The sequence below is a fragment of the Aethalodelphis obliquidens genome, unplaced genomic scaffold (assembly GCF_003676395.1).
Source record: "Aethalodelphis obliquidens isolate GAN/ISIS:26980383/991018 unplaced genomic scaffold, ASM367639v1 scaffold46, whole genome shotgun sequence".
NCBI lineage: Eukaryota > Metazoa > Chordata > Mammalia > Artiodactyla > Delphinidae > Aethalodelphis > Aethalodelphis obliquidens.
The window spans coordinates 13,473,036-13,490,735 of NW_020837990.1; the positions used below are offsets into that span (position 1 = coordinate 13,473,036).

At 37.1% G+C, this 17,700-nt stretch overlaps 1 protein-coding gene across 1 annotated transcript in view; it reads left to right on the forward strand.

The window, feature by feature from the left end:
• Nucleotides 1–17,700, forward strand: part of ARHGAP20 (Rho GTPase activating protein 20) — a 148,769-nt gene that overhangs the window by 118,596 nt on the left and 12,473 nt on the right. The window contains exons 8-11 of the mRNA XM_027082366.1: nucleotides 1,377–1,443; nucleotides 3,790–3,978; nucleotides 14,550–14,728; nucleotides 16,119–16,280. Coding sequence (XP_026938167.1) covers nucleotides 1,377–1,443; nucleotides 3,790–3,978; nucleotides 14,550–14,728; nucleotides 16,119–16,280 — 597 coding nt within the window. The remainder of the gene's footprint in view (nucleotides 1–1,376; nucleotides 1,444–3,789; nucleotides 3,979–14,549; nucleotides 14,729–16,118; nucleotides 16,281–17,700) is intronic.

Below are 17,700 nucleotides of genomic sequence, written 5' to 3' on the forward strand. Positions count from 1 at the left end.
ATTATAAGCCCTTAAGAACTCAGGGCAACCACAATTTAGAATAATAGATCTGATTTATTTTAGTGAAATTTAATAATATATTTAAGATGTAAATAAATATATATGCACTGAATAAAGCAGGCACCTCTGCATTGATTTCTAAGCTTATATAATTATACATTGGAAGAGAATGAGTAGTTTAAGGGAAGGAAGAGAGATTAATTAATGACATGACTCATTTTCTTATTTATGCTTTCCTTTTGGATAAAGTGATCAATCTCATCATACCAAAAATATTTCTGTTCAATATAGTTAGGAATTGAGGCTGTTTGGTTGTACTGTTCTAAGGGATTATTAAGGTGTTTTCAGACACTACCAAAAAAAACGAAATGATCATTGTTAGATTGCTCTTCCTTTTGCAATACAAATTTTTTGACTAGGGGATAGTGAAGGAAGTGACAGAGTAGGGGAGGGTATTGGGAGGGGTAATCTCCTAGCCAGGACCCTCCATTTTAAGGTCAGGGTCCTGATTTTTAATCAGAAGATAAAGGCAAGAATATTAAATATTATCAGTCTGTTGTAATTTCATTTAAAACATTTTTGCTTTATCTTCTAGAGGGTACAGCAAAGTTTGTATAATTTAGTATTATTTCTTTCAAGTGGGAGTTTCAGTATTGCTGGGTTGTAGTTCTGCTAGTGAACAGTTTCATTGTTCCCCATAACTGGGCCTATTCTCTAGACAGAGTTCTTGTCCTTTCTGTCCCTAGGCCTGGACTTGCCCAAAATAAAGCCAGTGTGGATTGTGCCAGCTACCTGTCTCCTCTCCTCAAAGCCCGTTGGTCATTCTTCTTCCGCTCAGAAGCAGCTAAGCTAATAATCAGCCTTTGAGACTTTACTTTTTCATCACAGACACAGCAGTGTAGTGGCTTTCTGGATAACAAGGTTGTCTTCGCAGGGACATGTTGGAGATTAAGTCCAATATTCTCTGAGAAGTTTAGAGATAGCAGAAGGCAGGACTCTGAAGAAGATAGATTTACCTTTTAGAAAACCAGGAAGTTTCTGCTTACTTTGTAAAAAGGCATATATATGATTTCATATTCTGTGGGCTACCCATAATAGTGAGGGCCTGATTCTATTGCAGTTCATGGATCCCTAGTCATCCCTAGGGAAAAAGGGCAGGGTTCCTTAGTCCTCTGTTGGGGATTAGAGAGGGAGAGACGGTTTGTAGGAATCAGCACTGCCATCTTCAAAGGCCATATCCACCCCCATGAACCTGAAAAGCATTTATATTGTCTCTGTTCTTTCTTTTTTGCAAAACATAAAATTACCAAAAAAATAAGTATCCTCATTCATTTACCAAATGTGAAAGAATTATTGTTAATTCTTTTATCTCCAAGGGCTCTGAGAGAGAGTACCAGTTATGGGTCAATTCTGGCAAAGAAGAGGCACCATACCCACTTATTGGTAAGTTTCTATGAAAATATAAGATAGGATTGATTGTGTTTTAATTATAATTCTAAATGTCTCAGAGAATTGGTCATATGGTCCTAAATTTCAATACTATTAAATATTAATCTTCTATAATATTCATATATTAATAAATATCAAATATTTCCTGTGTGCCAGACAAATAATATCTCTTCATTCAAGAAGCTAATGGTATAGTTGGAAAGAGAAATGTAAATTTTCTTCTTTTTTTTTTCACTTTACAGAAGTACTATCTTGTCAACCTTTTTAATTTTTTTTCCAAAATAAAGCAATATGTATTGGTATTCCTTTTTCCCTATATATTTATTTTTCATATTTAGTTTTTGAATTCCCTGTTCCCTTTCCTACTTACTACTTGTCTCTATGGAAGACTATCTATAATCCAATCATGCCTCAATCTATCAATATCAGTGAGTATTTAACACCTGCCCTGTGCCCAGCACTTTCCTAGCCATCATAAAGACAATGAAATTAAACCATTTAGATTCTTAGTCTTCACTGACTAACTTAGCAATAACTACTACTTTACTAACTACTTTGCTACTTCTGTAGCCAAATTTTCCAGCATTTGTTTTGAAGAATTATTGGTAAATAGGTTACATCTTCACCTTATTTAAATCATTTAGCTAAAAAATATTCTTGATCAGTGAGGCCCTTCAGTGTGGTTAACAGAAATAAACCAATTACAATAAGGGACAGTATCTGTAGCAGATCTTGAGATGATGACATTGATGATTGATGGTGATGATGATGATTTCTGTTAATAATTTTTAAATGCTTACTATCCTGCCAGAATTGGGCAAAGTATATCATATGAGTTATCTCATGGAATCCTTTCATTTACCTGTGAGATCACTACTGTGTAATTCAGGTTTCAAATAATCTGAATAATCTAAAACCAAACTGTTCTATGAAATGTATATTCTCAGACTTAAAGTAAAGCAAGTCATTGTGCACATGGCTGGGGACAAAATTCACTGCATTTCCAGTTTCTTAATGTTGCCATTTTTGTAAAAGTCAATGAGCAACAATTAAAGCTGTGTTTAAAAACCGAATGAGTACATAAAATAATTGTTTTAATAAAATATATTAATTTAATTAAAACTATATAGATGGTAACTCTCAGACTTAAACAGCTTCAAGCTCTTTTCTAACTCTCACTAAAAAAATACATGGGACACGGGACATGATTGTTACTTAGCAACAATTCTCCATTGCATATTTTAACATGCCTTGTAAACTTCAGTTGTAGATTAGCTATTGGCTATTTTGATAAATTGATTTTGCTTTATTGCTGTCATAGAAGTCCTTTTTTGCCTTAATCCCTGAAAGTTGCTGTAGTACTTGATGTTAATGGAACATTGACATTGTATGCCTATGCCAGATGGAAAGGAAATGGAAGAGTTCACTGAATTACATTCAGTGATAAATCAGGAATAGAAGAGAATTTACCCTCTTTAAAACGTAAACTAAGTCTATGGCATAATGGTACGTGAGGATTAATTTAAAAAATAGAATTACTTAAGAGTACTAAAGAGCAAAAAATCATGTTGCAGTCAGATGTCCAGGGTTTAGTTTTTCTAGTTTGAAAATTCCTTTTTGAATCTTGTCTCTTTTTCTGATACCCTGCAGTCTTCCTTCTAATTATTGCTTATGAATAACAACCTCAGAGGACAGTGGTGGGAGGGAAGCGTGAATCAAACAAACCAGTCCTAATGAGTCTTGAGTAACTCTAATTATATAACTAGTAAACAGTATAAAATGTCTTTTTCAGAAAGATATCTTGTGTTGAATAATAGTAATAATAGTGATGCTTGAAATATATAGTTTTCTGCCCTTATTATTTAAATAATATTAACTGCTAATGTTTACTTATTTGATCCTTATAATGCTGTGTGTAGATAGGGTAAATATTTTAAATCAGAGGTCAAGGATTGGCTGAAGATTTGCAGATATAGTTAGTGTCAAAGGAGAAACTAGAATACCTTTAAATACTCTCAGATGTGAACATAGAAAAAGTCAACATTATGCAACTTAAAGACAATCTGTGCATTCCCAAACAAGATATTCTTTAAAGATTTTTTTTCCCCTTTGATTTTTTTTTCTCCCCTCTCCAAAAAAAAAAGAGACTACTCTGGTTGGGCTGCTGCATTATGCACTGGTCTCCAACTGTAAGAGTGTGCATGGTGATCATTAAGTCAAAAAAAGGATTCTTTATACCAAAAGTCCCAGGAGCAAATTGCAGTACATTCCAGTATGTAGCACACACGCTCTTGGTGTCAGTCAGCCTAAAGTCTATGTTTAGATTTTTTCTCTGTGTAGGGCATGAATATCCCTATGGAATTAAAATGAGCCATCTTCGAGACACTACACTCCTGACGCAGGGATCAAAGGATTCCCCCACACCTTCCAACTTCCAAGAGCCCTTCCTCATGGAACAGCTGCCCCGAGAGATGCAATGCCAGTTCATCCTGAAGCCCAGCCGCCTGGCTGTGGCCCAGCAGCTGAGTGGTGAGTTTTCTCCTCCCTCATAGAGCCTTTTTTTAGCAAAACTTTTCATTCCTGAAAGCAAAGTTTTCAAAGTTCTTTGCCTTTATACAAACAAAGACCCAAACTTCCAGCCTGATGAAGTATTTTTTCTTTTGAATTTGCTGTGTTTTGAAAGGAAAGATGGAGTTTTAGAAGATGGTTTTATAAATCAGCAGTAGGAGTGACTGACTTATAATCAGCAGTTACTGACTGCAGTAGAGTCTGTTCCTTCTTTCTTCACTATTCTTTCCCCTTTAACCTATGCCCACTGCAGAGTCAAAGGCACCAGGCAGTGCTGCAGGTGCTTCAATGATTTCTTTGTACTGTAATACATTGCATTGTGTGTTCCCCCTAAATGGTCACATTGTAAAAAGGAGGCTGTCAGCGATGGGTGTCAGGAGACTCTGATGCCCTACCTGGGTCCTGGTACTGGTAAGTATGTTAAGATTAAGACGATTTCCACAGAAATCTCTCCTTTGTCTACTAATCTATTCTGATCCCTGTGAACGTAACCATCCCTTACCCACACCATAATAAAGACTTCAGAATGATAAAAGTGATATTCAACATAGGAGGACCATCATTAATTACCCTAACCCGTTTGAGCTTTACGCCCTCAGTCTGAGAATAGATTGTGTAGAAAATAGAAGAAAATATATCACACCAAAAAGTGTGAGTGGGGTAGTAGAAAATTGATGCTGAATTTTTGTAGCTGCTTATGTCAATTTGAACAAACTGGGGGACCCACTGAACAGTGGCCATTGTTTTATACTCATCGCCCCACACATGCATGTCCAACCCTGTCACTTTCTGTTGATGACCTAGCCTCACACTTTATCCTTTATTGAAGTCATTGGTCAGGACTCCCTAATCTTGCTAACACCAGCTATAAAAACTTATCTTACATTTGCACTAGTCCTCCTCTCTCCTATAGTGGTAAATTGAGGTTTTGAACCCTAAGGCTATTTACTCACATCTTTGGACCATTCGGGAGGGGTATTATAGAGATGTTATAGTTTTCCATCCACTAAAATGTGAGGCAGAGAGTTTGGTCTATTTTGTTTACTGCTATATTCCCAGCACCTGGAACAGTGTCTGAATATATATAAAAAAGCATCCAATAAATATTTGTTGAATTAATTTATTAATAGGTCTGTTGTTAGTATTCATTAAAGATATAAAGGGAATGTTGCCTTTATAATTAAGCTAAGGAGAATAATATTTTACTCTTCTACCTTTATACTCCTGTTTTTCAAAATTGTTTCTCTGGGTCCCTTGTCAATAAAATAAAATAAATGTATTTTAATTAATTGGACCAAAATAATCAGAGATCAAAAATCCTAAGGGTTTTACCCAATTTTGTCAACGACCTGCTTATTAAATTGTAGGCATCCTCTACATATTAATCCTCTGTTTTTCCCTGTTAAAAGTTAAGATAGTAATGGTTGCAGCTGTAAGATGATTCATGATAAATGGGATCAGGGATGGAGTAACTATAAACCAATGGTGACAACCTACCTGTGTAGCTAAAAAGTTAACAGATGAAGCAGTTTTGTATTTTTTTAATACAGGGGATTTTGGTGAACAACTGCTTTGGAAACCACTGACTTAGATCAGGGATCAACAGACTTTCTCTGTAAGGGACCAGGTAGTAAAATTTGCAAGTCAGCAGACAAAATTGAGGCTATTACCTAGGTACTTACATAACGAGAGAAAACAAATTTCCACAAATTTTTCACCGATGATGTTCAATATGTAGTAGTAATTGAGTACCGTTTTATGTAATACAGATATACTAATGAGAAGAATTGAATTCTTTTTCGGAAATAACATTTTGCTTAATTGGGGTTCAAAATTAGTATTCCTATGATAATAATTGAATGCAAAATGTTCTGATCTGTAATGAGATTTTATATATTTCATGATCTTTGAAAATGTCTTTTCACACAGATAGGTACTGCCAAATACTAATATATCATTCTACAAGCATATAATTTTAATTGAGCATATTCCTCTCTTTGGAGGCATTTGTAGAATTTTGTTAGATTCCTCCTTTGATATTTACCTTTTGGCATGTCGTTTCATTGCAAATTAATCACTTCCAATTGAAGGTTAGGTGGAAGTTAAAGGATTTTGGAATATGGAAATTTCTTTTTGCACAGTTCAGTTGCACAAATGATTTTGAAACATAGAAAATTCCTTTCACTTGCATTAAGGTTGGTAAATACTGCTGGAACTGTAGTTTGAGCCCAGGAAATACATCTGCTATAAGTTTTTATGGAAATGGAGCTCTCGCTTCTTGTTTTAACTTTAGACAGGAGGAGAAGGGTAAAAGTAGCTTGACATTACTTGTCCATTAAATGTCTTAAATGTCAGATTAGTGTTTTCGTTTTCTTCAGATAATTACCCAGAAATGGAAATGCTGCATCCTATGGTTGTACTATTTTTATTTTTTTGAGAAACCTCCATACTGTTTTCCATAGTGGCTGCACCAAATTACATTCCCATCAACAGTGCACATGAGGTTTCCCTTTCTCCACATCTTCACCAACACTTGTCATTTTTTGTCATTTTGATAATAGCCATTCTAACAGGTGTGAGTTGATATCTCATTGTGGTTTTGATTTGCATTTCCCTAATGATTAGTGATGTTGAGAATCTTTTCAAATGCCTATTGGCCATCTGCATTTCCTCTTTGGAAAAATGTCTTTTCAGGTCCTCTGCCCATTTTTTTAATCAGGTTGTTTGGTTTTTGGCTATTGAGTTGTATGAGTTCTTTATATATTTTGGATGTTAACCCCTTATCAGATACATGATTTGCAAATATTTTCCCCCATTCAGTAAATTGATTTTCTATTTTGTTGATGGGTTCCTTTGCTATGCAGGGGCTTTTTAGTTTGATGTAGTCTTTTGTTTATTTTTGCTTTTGTTGCCTTTGTTTTTGGTGTAAAATCCAAAAAATCATTGCCAAGACCAGTGGCAAGTAGCTTACTCTCATGTTTCCTTCTAGGAGTTTTATAATTTCAGTTCTTACATTCAAGTCTTGATCCATTTTGAGTTAATTTTTTTGTATGTGTGGTCCAGTTACATGTTTTGCATGTTGCTGTCCAGTTTTCCCAATACCACTTATTGAAGAAACTATACTCTCCTCATTGTATGTTCTTGGCTCCTTTGTCATAAATTAATTGACCATAAGTGCATGTGTTTATTTCTGGGCTCTCTATTCTGTTCCATTGATCTGTGTATCTGTTTTTATGCCAATATCATACTGTTTTGATCACTATAGCTTTATAATATAGTTTGAAATTAGGAAGCACGATGCCTCCAGCTTTGTTCTTCCTTCTCAAGATCACTTTGTCTGTTTGGGGTCTTTTGTGGTTCTATACAAATTTTAGAATTGTTCTATTACTGTGAAAACTGCCATTGGAATTTTGATGGGGATTGCACTGAGTCTGTCGACTGCTTTGGATAGTATGGAGATCTTAACAATATTAATTCTCCCAATCCATGAGCATGGAATGTCTTTCCATTTATTTGTGTCTTCTTCAATTTCTTTCATCAGTGCCTTATAGTTTTCAGTGAACAGGTCTTTCAGCTTCTTGGTTAAATTTATTCCTAGGTATTTTATTCTTTTTGGTGTAATTATAAATGGGCTTATTTTCTTAAATTCTCTTTCTGATAGTTTGTTATCAGTGTATAGAAACACAACAGATATCTATATATTGATCTTATATCTTGCAAATTGACTGAATTCATTTAGCAGTTCTAAAAGTTTTTTTGGTGAAGTCTTTAGAGTTTTCTGTATATAGTATTATGTCATCTGCAAATAGTGACAGTTTTACTTTTTCCTTTCCAATTTGGATACATTTTATTTCTTTTTCTTGCCTACTTGTTTTGGCTAGGACTTCCAATACTATGTTGAATAAAAATGGTGAGAGTGGGCATCCTTGTCTTGTTTCTGATCTTAGAGGAAAAGCTTTTGACTTTTCACCATTGAGTATGATGTTAGCTGTCATATATGACCTTTATTATGTTGGGTTACATTTCCTCTATTCCCACTGTCTTGAGAGTTTTTAATCATAAATGAATGTTGAATTTTGTTAAGTGTTTTCTTTATCTATTGAAATGATCATATGATTTTTATCTTCTTTTTTGTTATTGCAGTGTATCATGTTGATTGATTTGCAGAATATGAACCATCCTTGTATCTCTAGAATAAATCCAACTTGATCATGACATATGATTCTTTTAATGTATTGTTGAATTCAGTTTGATGATGTTCTGTTGAGAATTTTTGCCTATATGTTCATCAGAGATACTGGCCTATAATTTTCTTTTCTTGTGGTTTCCTTGTCTGGTTTGGTATCAGAGTAATGCTGACCTTGTAAAATGACTTTGGAATCTGTTTTTTGGAAGACTTCGAGAAGCATTGGTATTAATTCTTCTTTGAATGTTTGGTAGAATTTACCAGTGAAGCTGTCAGGTCCTGGACTTTTGTTTATAGGGAGTTTATAAATTACTGATTCAGTCTCCCTATCAATAATCAATCTGTTCAGATTTTCTGTGGCTTCATATTCAGTCTTGGAAGTTTGTATGTTTCTAAGAATTTATCCATTTCTTCTAGGTTGTCCAATTTGTTGGCATATAATTGTTCGTAGTAGTCTCTTATGATCCTGTATATTTCTGTGGTATCAGTTGTAACATCTCTTTTATTTCTGATTTTATTTATTTTAGCTCTTTCTTATTGAGTCTGGCTAAAGGTTTATCAATTTTGTTCATTTTTTCAAAGAACCAGCTCTTAGTTTCATTGATCTCTTCTACTGTCTTTTAGTCTCTATTTCATTTACTGGTGCTCTAATATTTGTTATTTCCTTCCTTCTAGTAACTTTGGCTTAGTTTGTTCTTTTAGTTCCTTGAGATGTAAAGTTAAGTTGTGTACTTGAGTTTTTTTGTTTCTTGAAGTAGGCATTTATTGATATGAACTTCTCTCTTAGAACTTCTGCTGCATCCGTAAGTTTTGTATATAATATTTTCATTTGTCTCAAGGTATTTTTCTATTTCACTTTTGATTCTTTCATTGACCCATAGGTTGTTAACAGTAGCATGTTGTTTAATCTCCACTTTTTTTCATTCTTTTTGCTTCTCTGATTGGGTGAGTTTCTTTGCCCTGTCTCAGGTTCACTGATCATTTCCTCTGCCTCATCAATCTGTTGTTGACCCCTCCCCCTGGGTATTTTTCAATTCAGGTATTCTTTAGTTCTGTGACTTCTGTTTGGAACTTTCTTATATTTTCTGTCTCTGTTGAAGTTCTCACTGTGTTCATCCATTCTTCTCCCAAGTTCAGTGAGCATTTTTATGACCATTGCTGGAAATTTTTATCAGGTAAATTACTTATCTCCACTTCGTTAACTTTTTTCCTGAGCTTTTATCTTGTTCTTTCATTTAGAACATATTTCTCTATTTCTTCATTTTGCTTGATTCTATATTGGTTTCTATGCATTACATGAAACAACCACCTCTTCCAGTCTTGAACCATTGTCCTTGTGTAAGAGATGAACCTTTTCATTCAACCCTGCCCTAGCTCTTGGTTTTCTCTCAACCCTTTGTAATTGTCCAAGCAGCCTATTTTATTTTTAATAGCTCCCAGTAGTTGAGGATGTACCAAGATTAGTCAGTGTCCCAAAGGGGAGAGAGCTCAGTCAGTACCTTTTATTCAGGCTGATTGGAAACCAGGTCCTCAGGCAGCAGCTTTTCAAGAATGAAAATATATGCAGTCCTCTAGGACTGCAAGCATAAGCATGCTGGCCCCCAGAGCCAAGCCATCTGGAGGTGTCCCCTGGCAGCAGTCACAAAAATTGGGACTCCAAGTGGGTGTATAAACTCCTTTCTGGGAGATACCACTGTTCTGTAGTCATGCATAGGGGAGTGAAAAGATGGTGTCCCCTGGGTACCTTCTTTGAGAGCACCTCCATAACCTCTAGGTGTGTGCCAAACCTGAAGCCTGCCCCCAGGGCTGAAGTTCCTGGATGAGCAAATTGGCCACTTTTACAAAAAGACTGGGGGTGTGTTTCAGTCTGCTGTCTGTGCAATATCCTAGGGATGGTAGTCTTCTAAGAACTGTCTCTATAATTGTTACAGTCCTGTGGGACCCAGGAATGCAAGCCCCCCTGGTCAGGTGATCAAGGGGCATTCCCTGGGTGACAGCTGCAAAAACTGTGACACCAAATGTAAAAACCAGTGCACCAGAGGTGTGTAGAGCCTCCCCTCCAGGAGATAGAGACACTCTGGAGCACAGCAGAGGGAAAGCACAAAAATGGTGCCCACTAGCTGAAGCGGGGCAGAGGGGGAGTACAAAGGTGGCATCCACTGAAAAAAGGAAAAGAAGAGAAAGAAAAAGAGGACGGGAGGAAAAGGAAAGAAAGAAGAAAAAGTAAAAGATGACACCCACCAGAAAGGGGGGGAAAAAGATGGTGCCTGCAGGCTTTAGCAGTACAGAGGAGAGTAGGAAGATAGTGTCCACCAGCCTCTGTCCTGGGGAGTATCCCAGCAGACCCCTGCCCCTTAGACCAATGCTTTAAAATTAGTAAATGAAACTCTTTCACATGAAGTCTGGGTGCTTTTCAAAGGGCTGCTTGTGGACTGAGCTCTGGGGTGGGTGAGCCTGGGCATAAGCCCTTTAAGAACCCTCCCTTAGGGCTTCACTGGTGGCGCAGTGGTTAAGAATCCACCTGCCAGTGCAGGGGACACAGGTTCAAGCCCTAGATCAGGAAGATCCCACATGCCACAGAGCAACTAAGCCCATGCACCACAACTACTGAGCCTGTGCTCTAGAGCCCACGCGCCACAACTACTGAGCCCGTGCACCTAGAGCCCATGCTCCGCAACAAGAGAAGCCACTGCAGTGAGAAGCCCGTGCACAGCAGTAGCCCCCACTCTCCACAGCTAGAGAAAAGCCTGCACACAGCAACAAAGACCCAGTGCAGCCAAAAATAAAATAAATTTTAAAAATTTAAAAAAAAGAACCCTCCCTCAGTTCCACAAAGCCCCACATGTCTCATGGCATGAGACATGTTGGTCTTCAAAGTGAGATGTTTTGGGAGCTCATCCCTCAGATGCCAGATCTTAAAAGTTGGGGTGACCTATGTGGGGTATGAACCCTTCACTCCTTCTGGGGAAGCTCTGGGTTTTGAGTTTCTTCCTGACTATGGGCCATTGCACAAGGGGTGGGGTTTATGGTGAGATAGTGTCTCAGCCTTTTCTACCCACTTGGATGTAGTTTCCTTCTCATTTGCCCAATGTAACAGGATGTAGTTTCCTTCTCATTTGCCCAATGTAACAGGGTCTCTCCGCCAGTTTTGAGGGGTTATTCAGAGGAAATTGTTCCATATATAGCTGTAGATACAGTGTATCCATGGAAGGAGGTGAGTTCAAGATCTTCCTACATCACCATCTTGCTAAAATTTCTAATTAAGGGGTTTTTGTTGTGGTTATTTATTACTCTTTAATAATCTATAAGCACAAACTTTTAAGAATTACAATTTTTAATATTCAGTTCCATAATTTAAGCATGAAGAAACTCTAGCTTGAATCTTACCAGAATTGTTTAGGAAAGCTGGATGTACATGAATTTCATTTGCTCTGCATTTACATCATCCTAATCTTTTTTATAACAATTGCATGTTTTTTCATCAGCCTTTGACATTTAGAAAGTAAGAGCTATGCATTAAAACCTCTGCAAGAAAGTAAACTTTAATGAAATTTTTTTTCTCTCAGTCCCAAAGGGAACATGAACTCTAAAATTGACTGTTGTATATAATAAAAGGCATGGCTGCAGCTGAAAGCATTTATAATAAAGTACAGAACTCAATTTCTACTTTATCCTCTGTCTACATTCATCAGATAGCTGGGTATATAACTTTATGATAGAGCATTCTTCCTAATAAGTGTGTGAAAGCTAAAAAAATCAAATAAATCTGGTTTTGAAATAGTGAAACCAGATTAAATGTGAGGAAACCAGACTGAGTACAACTACTCAACATATATAAAGATACATATTAAACAAACATTTGCACAGATTGACATTGCTGGCCTACAGGAACCCCCTTTTGGGTTTAAGAATAAGGTTCAGTTTCCTTTTCTGTTTTTTTAAAATGGTGGAGATTGGGAGTGTCAGGGCAGAAAGGAAGTGCTTTAGTTAAGCAGAGTCTGGTATTCCTTCCTGTCTGCATACTTCCTGAAGGCTGTTACACAGATGGAGAAAGGGTGTGGGGAGGAGGTCCTCTTTGTGGAGAGGAGATTGGTGTCTTAGCAGCTTTAATCAAGATTGCTATGACCTATACGCCCTGAGCAAAGTAGCACTTTTCATACACTATCCTATTTAATCCTCTCAATAAGGCTTTGAGGTGTAGATAATGTTCTCATTTTAAAATTGAAGAAAAAGGGTAAGTAACGTGCACAAATTAGTGTTTGAGCCAGGAGTCTAAGTGGGCTCCTGACTCCAGAACCAAAGACCTTTACACCTGGATGTATGCACATTAATGATGCACTGACTGTATCCTGAGGAAGCCAAGGGTGGATGATGGTCTGAAGGCTTTTCAGTAAAATGTTACTTATTTGATTATCCTCCCACGATTTGGCTTTTTTAGTATTTGGTTTAAGTTGGTTACGCTAAGGAAATAAACAGTATAAAACACTTGTTTGAAATGAGCATTTGACACTGCCGATCGTGTCCTCCCTGAAAAGATCATCTCCTTCATTGTTCCATTGTCAGGGAGTGCTGAGTAGCTGAACGTCATCTCTGGCATCTTGGTTGCATGTCAGGACCACACAGCTGAAGTGTATTGACTAATCCCATGCACTGTCCCTAGAGAAAATGGAGTCTAACCCTGTGTGGTCGCCACCTGGGAGTTATGGCCTTTCAAATCTCAGCGCTGTTAGCCTTAACTGCAAGTTGTTTTGAATCTGCCCCACACAGGTGCATGCTTCGGGCATCAGCCAGAGATTTGGGCAGGATTTATACACAATGTTTGGGGCTCCCACTATTCAGTTTTCTCCTTTCTGGGATTCGCTCCCCCCCCCCCCTCACTTCCCAGCTGCTCTGGTTACCTCCATCTCTATTCTCTAGTTTTTTCAAGCCAGTAAGAGTGCAGATTTCTCTCCCAATTTTAGTCACCCCTACACCCTGGGGCCCGTCCTCTGGCTGAAAGCTGTAAAAATAGGAAACTTACCCAGTGCCATGCCATTCCCTTCTTCCAATCATTAGACTTTTACCTCCACTGTCTATCTTCTTTTGGTTACTCTTTAGTGCCTTCAGGTAGGCCTTTATATTTTTCTTTAATTTTGTCCAGAGTTTATAGTTGTTACCTGTGCGTATGTATTGAGGGCCAGAGGACACACACGGCAGAAAGGTCCAAAAGGAACCTTAATGAGCTGTCTTTTTAAGTATCAAATTCTGTGCAAATCAATCAGTTTTCATGTTAAAATTAGATACAGCTGACATCAAAAATGTCTTAGAATTATGATCTCACAAAATCATGATTTGCTGTTGACCTTTCTTACTTCTGCCTGTTTTGTTCATACTATCTTTACCACCTAAATGTCTCCTCAGTTCAATTACTGTTTGAGAATGATTTATTGAGTAGTTAACTTCACGCAAGTCGTGGTGCTAGATCCTCTACCTATTGAAATTGTGTTCATTCAAAATTCACATCAAATGCACATGACTCCAGGATCACTCCCTCACTCCTAATCGGTAGATAGATGTGCTTTATTGTTCTTCTGAATACCTTTGATGCTTTGTTCCCCCATTATGACATTTTATTTATTAATATACTTGCTTTTCCCTCACCCCCCCATCACCAGCCTTGTTCCCCCATTAGATTGTAAACTTTACCATGGCAAGGGCAAGTCTCACTCATGTTTGTATCCATCCATGCTTCCTTAAACATGCTTTTTAAAGTCAGGAACCGAAAAGATACATGAAAGTCTTTGCAGTTGGAAAAAAGGGGGGGAATATAGAACACTAGTTTCCTATACCTCTATCCTCAGTAGTAGAGTGGAACATCAGATAATAAAGCATTCTTGTTTCTAGAGAGCAACTTAATAGAGACAACTCTTCTTCCCCTAATTCTTCTCCTTCCTCTTTGTTTACCTCCTCCTCTTCCTCTTTCCCCTTCTCCTCTCCTCTCTCCTTTTCTCCTTCTTCCTTTCTTTTTCTCACTATTTAATTGTGATCTAATTTAATCTTCAACTTTCTTTGTATGCTTAGTCTCCACTTCAAAATGGGATATGTGTTGGTATGAAACCCTTTTGCTTTAATTTGTTATAGTTCAGTAAGGGATCCCTTCTTTTACCTATGAAAATTTAGTGCCAGAACTTAACTAAATAGCACAGTGATGTCTCCAAGATAGTTAGGCGAATAACCCAAATGTTTAATTCTTCCTTAATTTATAAACTACTGTGCCATAGTAATGAACGAACTGTAAAATGAGAACTGTAGAAATAAGATTAAGTGAATTAAATTATTTTCCCTAATAATCTCACTTCTTGCTTAGATTCAGGTCAGAAGACATTTAAAAGGAGAAGATCCATCATAAACTGGGCCTTCTGGCGGGGCTCTAGCACTCACCTGGATAACTTGCCCATGTCACCAACATCTCCTGTGCCAGGACAGCTCTTTGGGGTTTCTCTGCCAAATATCTGTGAGAACGACAATCTGCCCAAAGCTGTCTTGGTAAGTCTCATTTTGGCCTGTAACACTAACAGGAAAGTAGGTTTAGGAAAGGAGAGGTCAGGGAGGTAAATCTATCCCCAGATGGAAAATTATAGACACCCATGGCTCTGGCTGAGAATCTTTATTATTACTTCAAAGAATAAAAATCTGATTAAGCTATTGCAGAGTCATAAGGCAGACATAATGGGGAGAGATGATCTAGTCTACTGGTTTCAGGGAAAAGCCACATAAACTTGCTCAGATAAATTAGAATCTGCTTTGTAGAAAGAGAATCCACATTAGCCCTCACATTTCTCCCACAGCCTTTCTTGAACCCTACATTGTTCAGAAAGTCTCATTTAATCACTTTAGCAACAGAGACCAAATCTTATATTTCTATACTAAATCTTATATTTGTATTCCAGGTGTTTAAGCATAAAGATACATCTGCTGGCATTTAATTATCTTTTGTATGTAGAAGAGATCAAATGAAAGCCACTGAGTATTATTGTCTCTGGTTAATATAGTAAATGATCACTGTTAAGCAACATTTATTGAGTGTCCACTATCCTCCAAGCACTATGCTAGATGCCTGGCACTTTTTTCCTGTATTGTGCATCTATTGTACTAGTCTAGCCACTTTATTGCTTATCCGTCACAACAGATTTAGAGGGTAGTTACCATCTTCATCATCATCATCATCACCATCATTCCTACTTTACAAATTAAAGGGAAAAAAACCCTCGAGTTTACCAAAGGTCACACAATAAATATGTGTCATAGCTAGGTTCCAGATCCCATGGGTTGCTCGTCTCCAACACCTATTCTCTTCCTACATGGCAAGCAGAGGACACACAGAAAGAAAGAAAGCAAAATGAAAGGTTGAACAGAATGGAATGGAATGGAATGAAGAAAACTTCCTGGAAGAGATGATTTTGGAGGCTGATTTTAAAAGAAGGAAGTAAATACAGGAAGTAGAATAAAATGTAAAGTCATATGAAAAGAAAGACAAGCAAGTGGAGAGTGAATTTGGCAAGAGCATTTCCATATTAGGGGAAAAGAGTCCATATTAGAGAATAATGGGGAAAGAGTAGTTAGGGAGGAGAGAGACAAGTTAACAGGTACCTTGAAGTGACTGTTGGTTCACTGAAAAAAGACAGTCTCATTAAAGCAAGCATTTAAAGTAAAGTGTTTTAGATGTTGAATATAGCAAGAATAAATAGGAGAAAGAGATTTAAAGATAGCAGAAAACAAATTGACTTTAAATCTCTAGGAGGCCATCTAGCCCCAATCCTTCAGGGCTTCCCCCTGTTATACCCTAGCCTCTGGCAGCTGGAGAGGGCAAATATATGTTCCCTTGCTTGTTATGCATGAGGCGCCATTTTGATTTTTTTTCCCTTGTTCCCCATAGGATATGCTTTTCTTTCTTAACCAAAAAGGACCCCTCACAAAAGGCATCTTCAGACAGTCGGCCAATGTGAAATCCTGCAGAGAGCTGAAAGAGAAACTGAATTCTGGAGCTGAAGTACAACTAGACTGTGAATCTATTTTCGTGATAGCATCTGTCTTAAAGGTAGGGAAAGTTCTCCCTTCATCCGCCCCACAGCATAGCTCTGGAGAAAGACAACTGGTTTCTCTCACTATAACATTATCCCCATCTGCAAAGGACCATAATAGAATTAGAATCTTAAAAAGTGTTAAATAACACTTCACAATGTCACATGGGCATTTAAAAGCCACTGCTAATGATATGGTATGTCAGATAGGCTTTTTAAAATTTTTTCATCCCACAGCACTCTCCTCATCTTCACATCTGCCAATCCCATGCAAAAAAATTAAATAAAAATTTAAAATAATCATAACACACAGCATGTTTACCAAAGTAAACATCCTGATGACTTTCTCACAATCTCACTATCTTCCTAATAAAGGCGAAATTTTCAAAAGTAAACTTTTATTAAACTTTGAAACAGAGTTTACCAGAGTAAACAAACATTTGCCTAACAACTGAAACAAAAAATTGCTCACTGAGACCACTGAAAATTCCATTCATTTATACAGTCTCCCCCTAATGCCTTTTAAAAGTAAAGTTGGAGTAGGAATGACTCCAACATCCAGTCCTTCTTTTATGAAATCCTTACCACATTTGGCATTCTTAAAGATTCTCACCCTTCATCCCATGTGTGTCCGGTATTTCACAGTAAGCTTCTTTGCTGCAAATATTTTTGCCACATAACTCATTGGCCACAGGTCAACTTTACCATAAAAAATAAAATAACTGGTTGACAGTTTGTTTTGACATACACAATATAAAAATCATGACAGATGATGATGATTGGTCCCAAGAGTTGGTTTCATATTTTGAAACACACTACATTGGAAGTGAAGGAGGCCAAGGGCCTTGAAGGCATAGCATGAACGCACATTTCCCCTAGAACTTAGGAACATTTATCAATGGACAAGTGACAGTATGCCAAAAACATACAATGGTGTGGAAGGCTTTCACAAGCACTCAGGCACAAATATGCATCCTAGTACGTAGTATTTGAAACCTGGTGCCTCTCTTAATGAAGGAAGAAATTTTAGCAAAAAAAGAAAAAGTGTGATGCTGAACAAAAGACGAATCAACAAGCAAAAAAAATGTATAAAATACTATGAATGAAAGACTTGGAAGACAAGTGCTTAAGTGCAACCCACAAAATAATGTCAGTTAATTGCGCAGTATTGCCATGAATCTACACACATTTTAAATGCGTTCAGATATTTTGCATTTCACAATAAAGTCTTTAATTTTGTTATTCTCGTGTTTCATTATATCCTTTTTAATGTTCCTCATTTATTTTTTTGTTATTTTACCTTTTATGGTAGAATTGCCTTACAGCCAATTCATTATTTGGTGGAAGTTTTTGCAGCAAAAATGCTTGTGGCAGATAAGCTTACTTATGGCAAAAAAAACCCTAGAACCCACCCCTGTGGTTACTTAACTCACATCC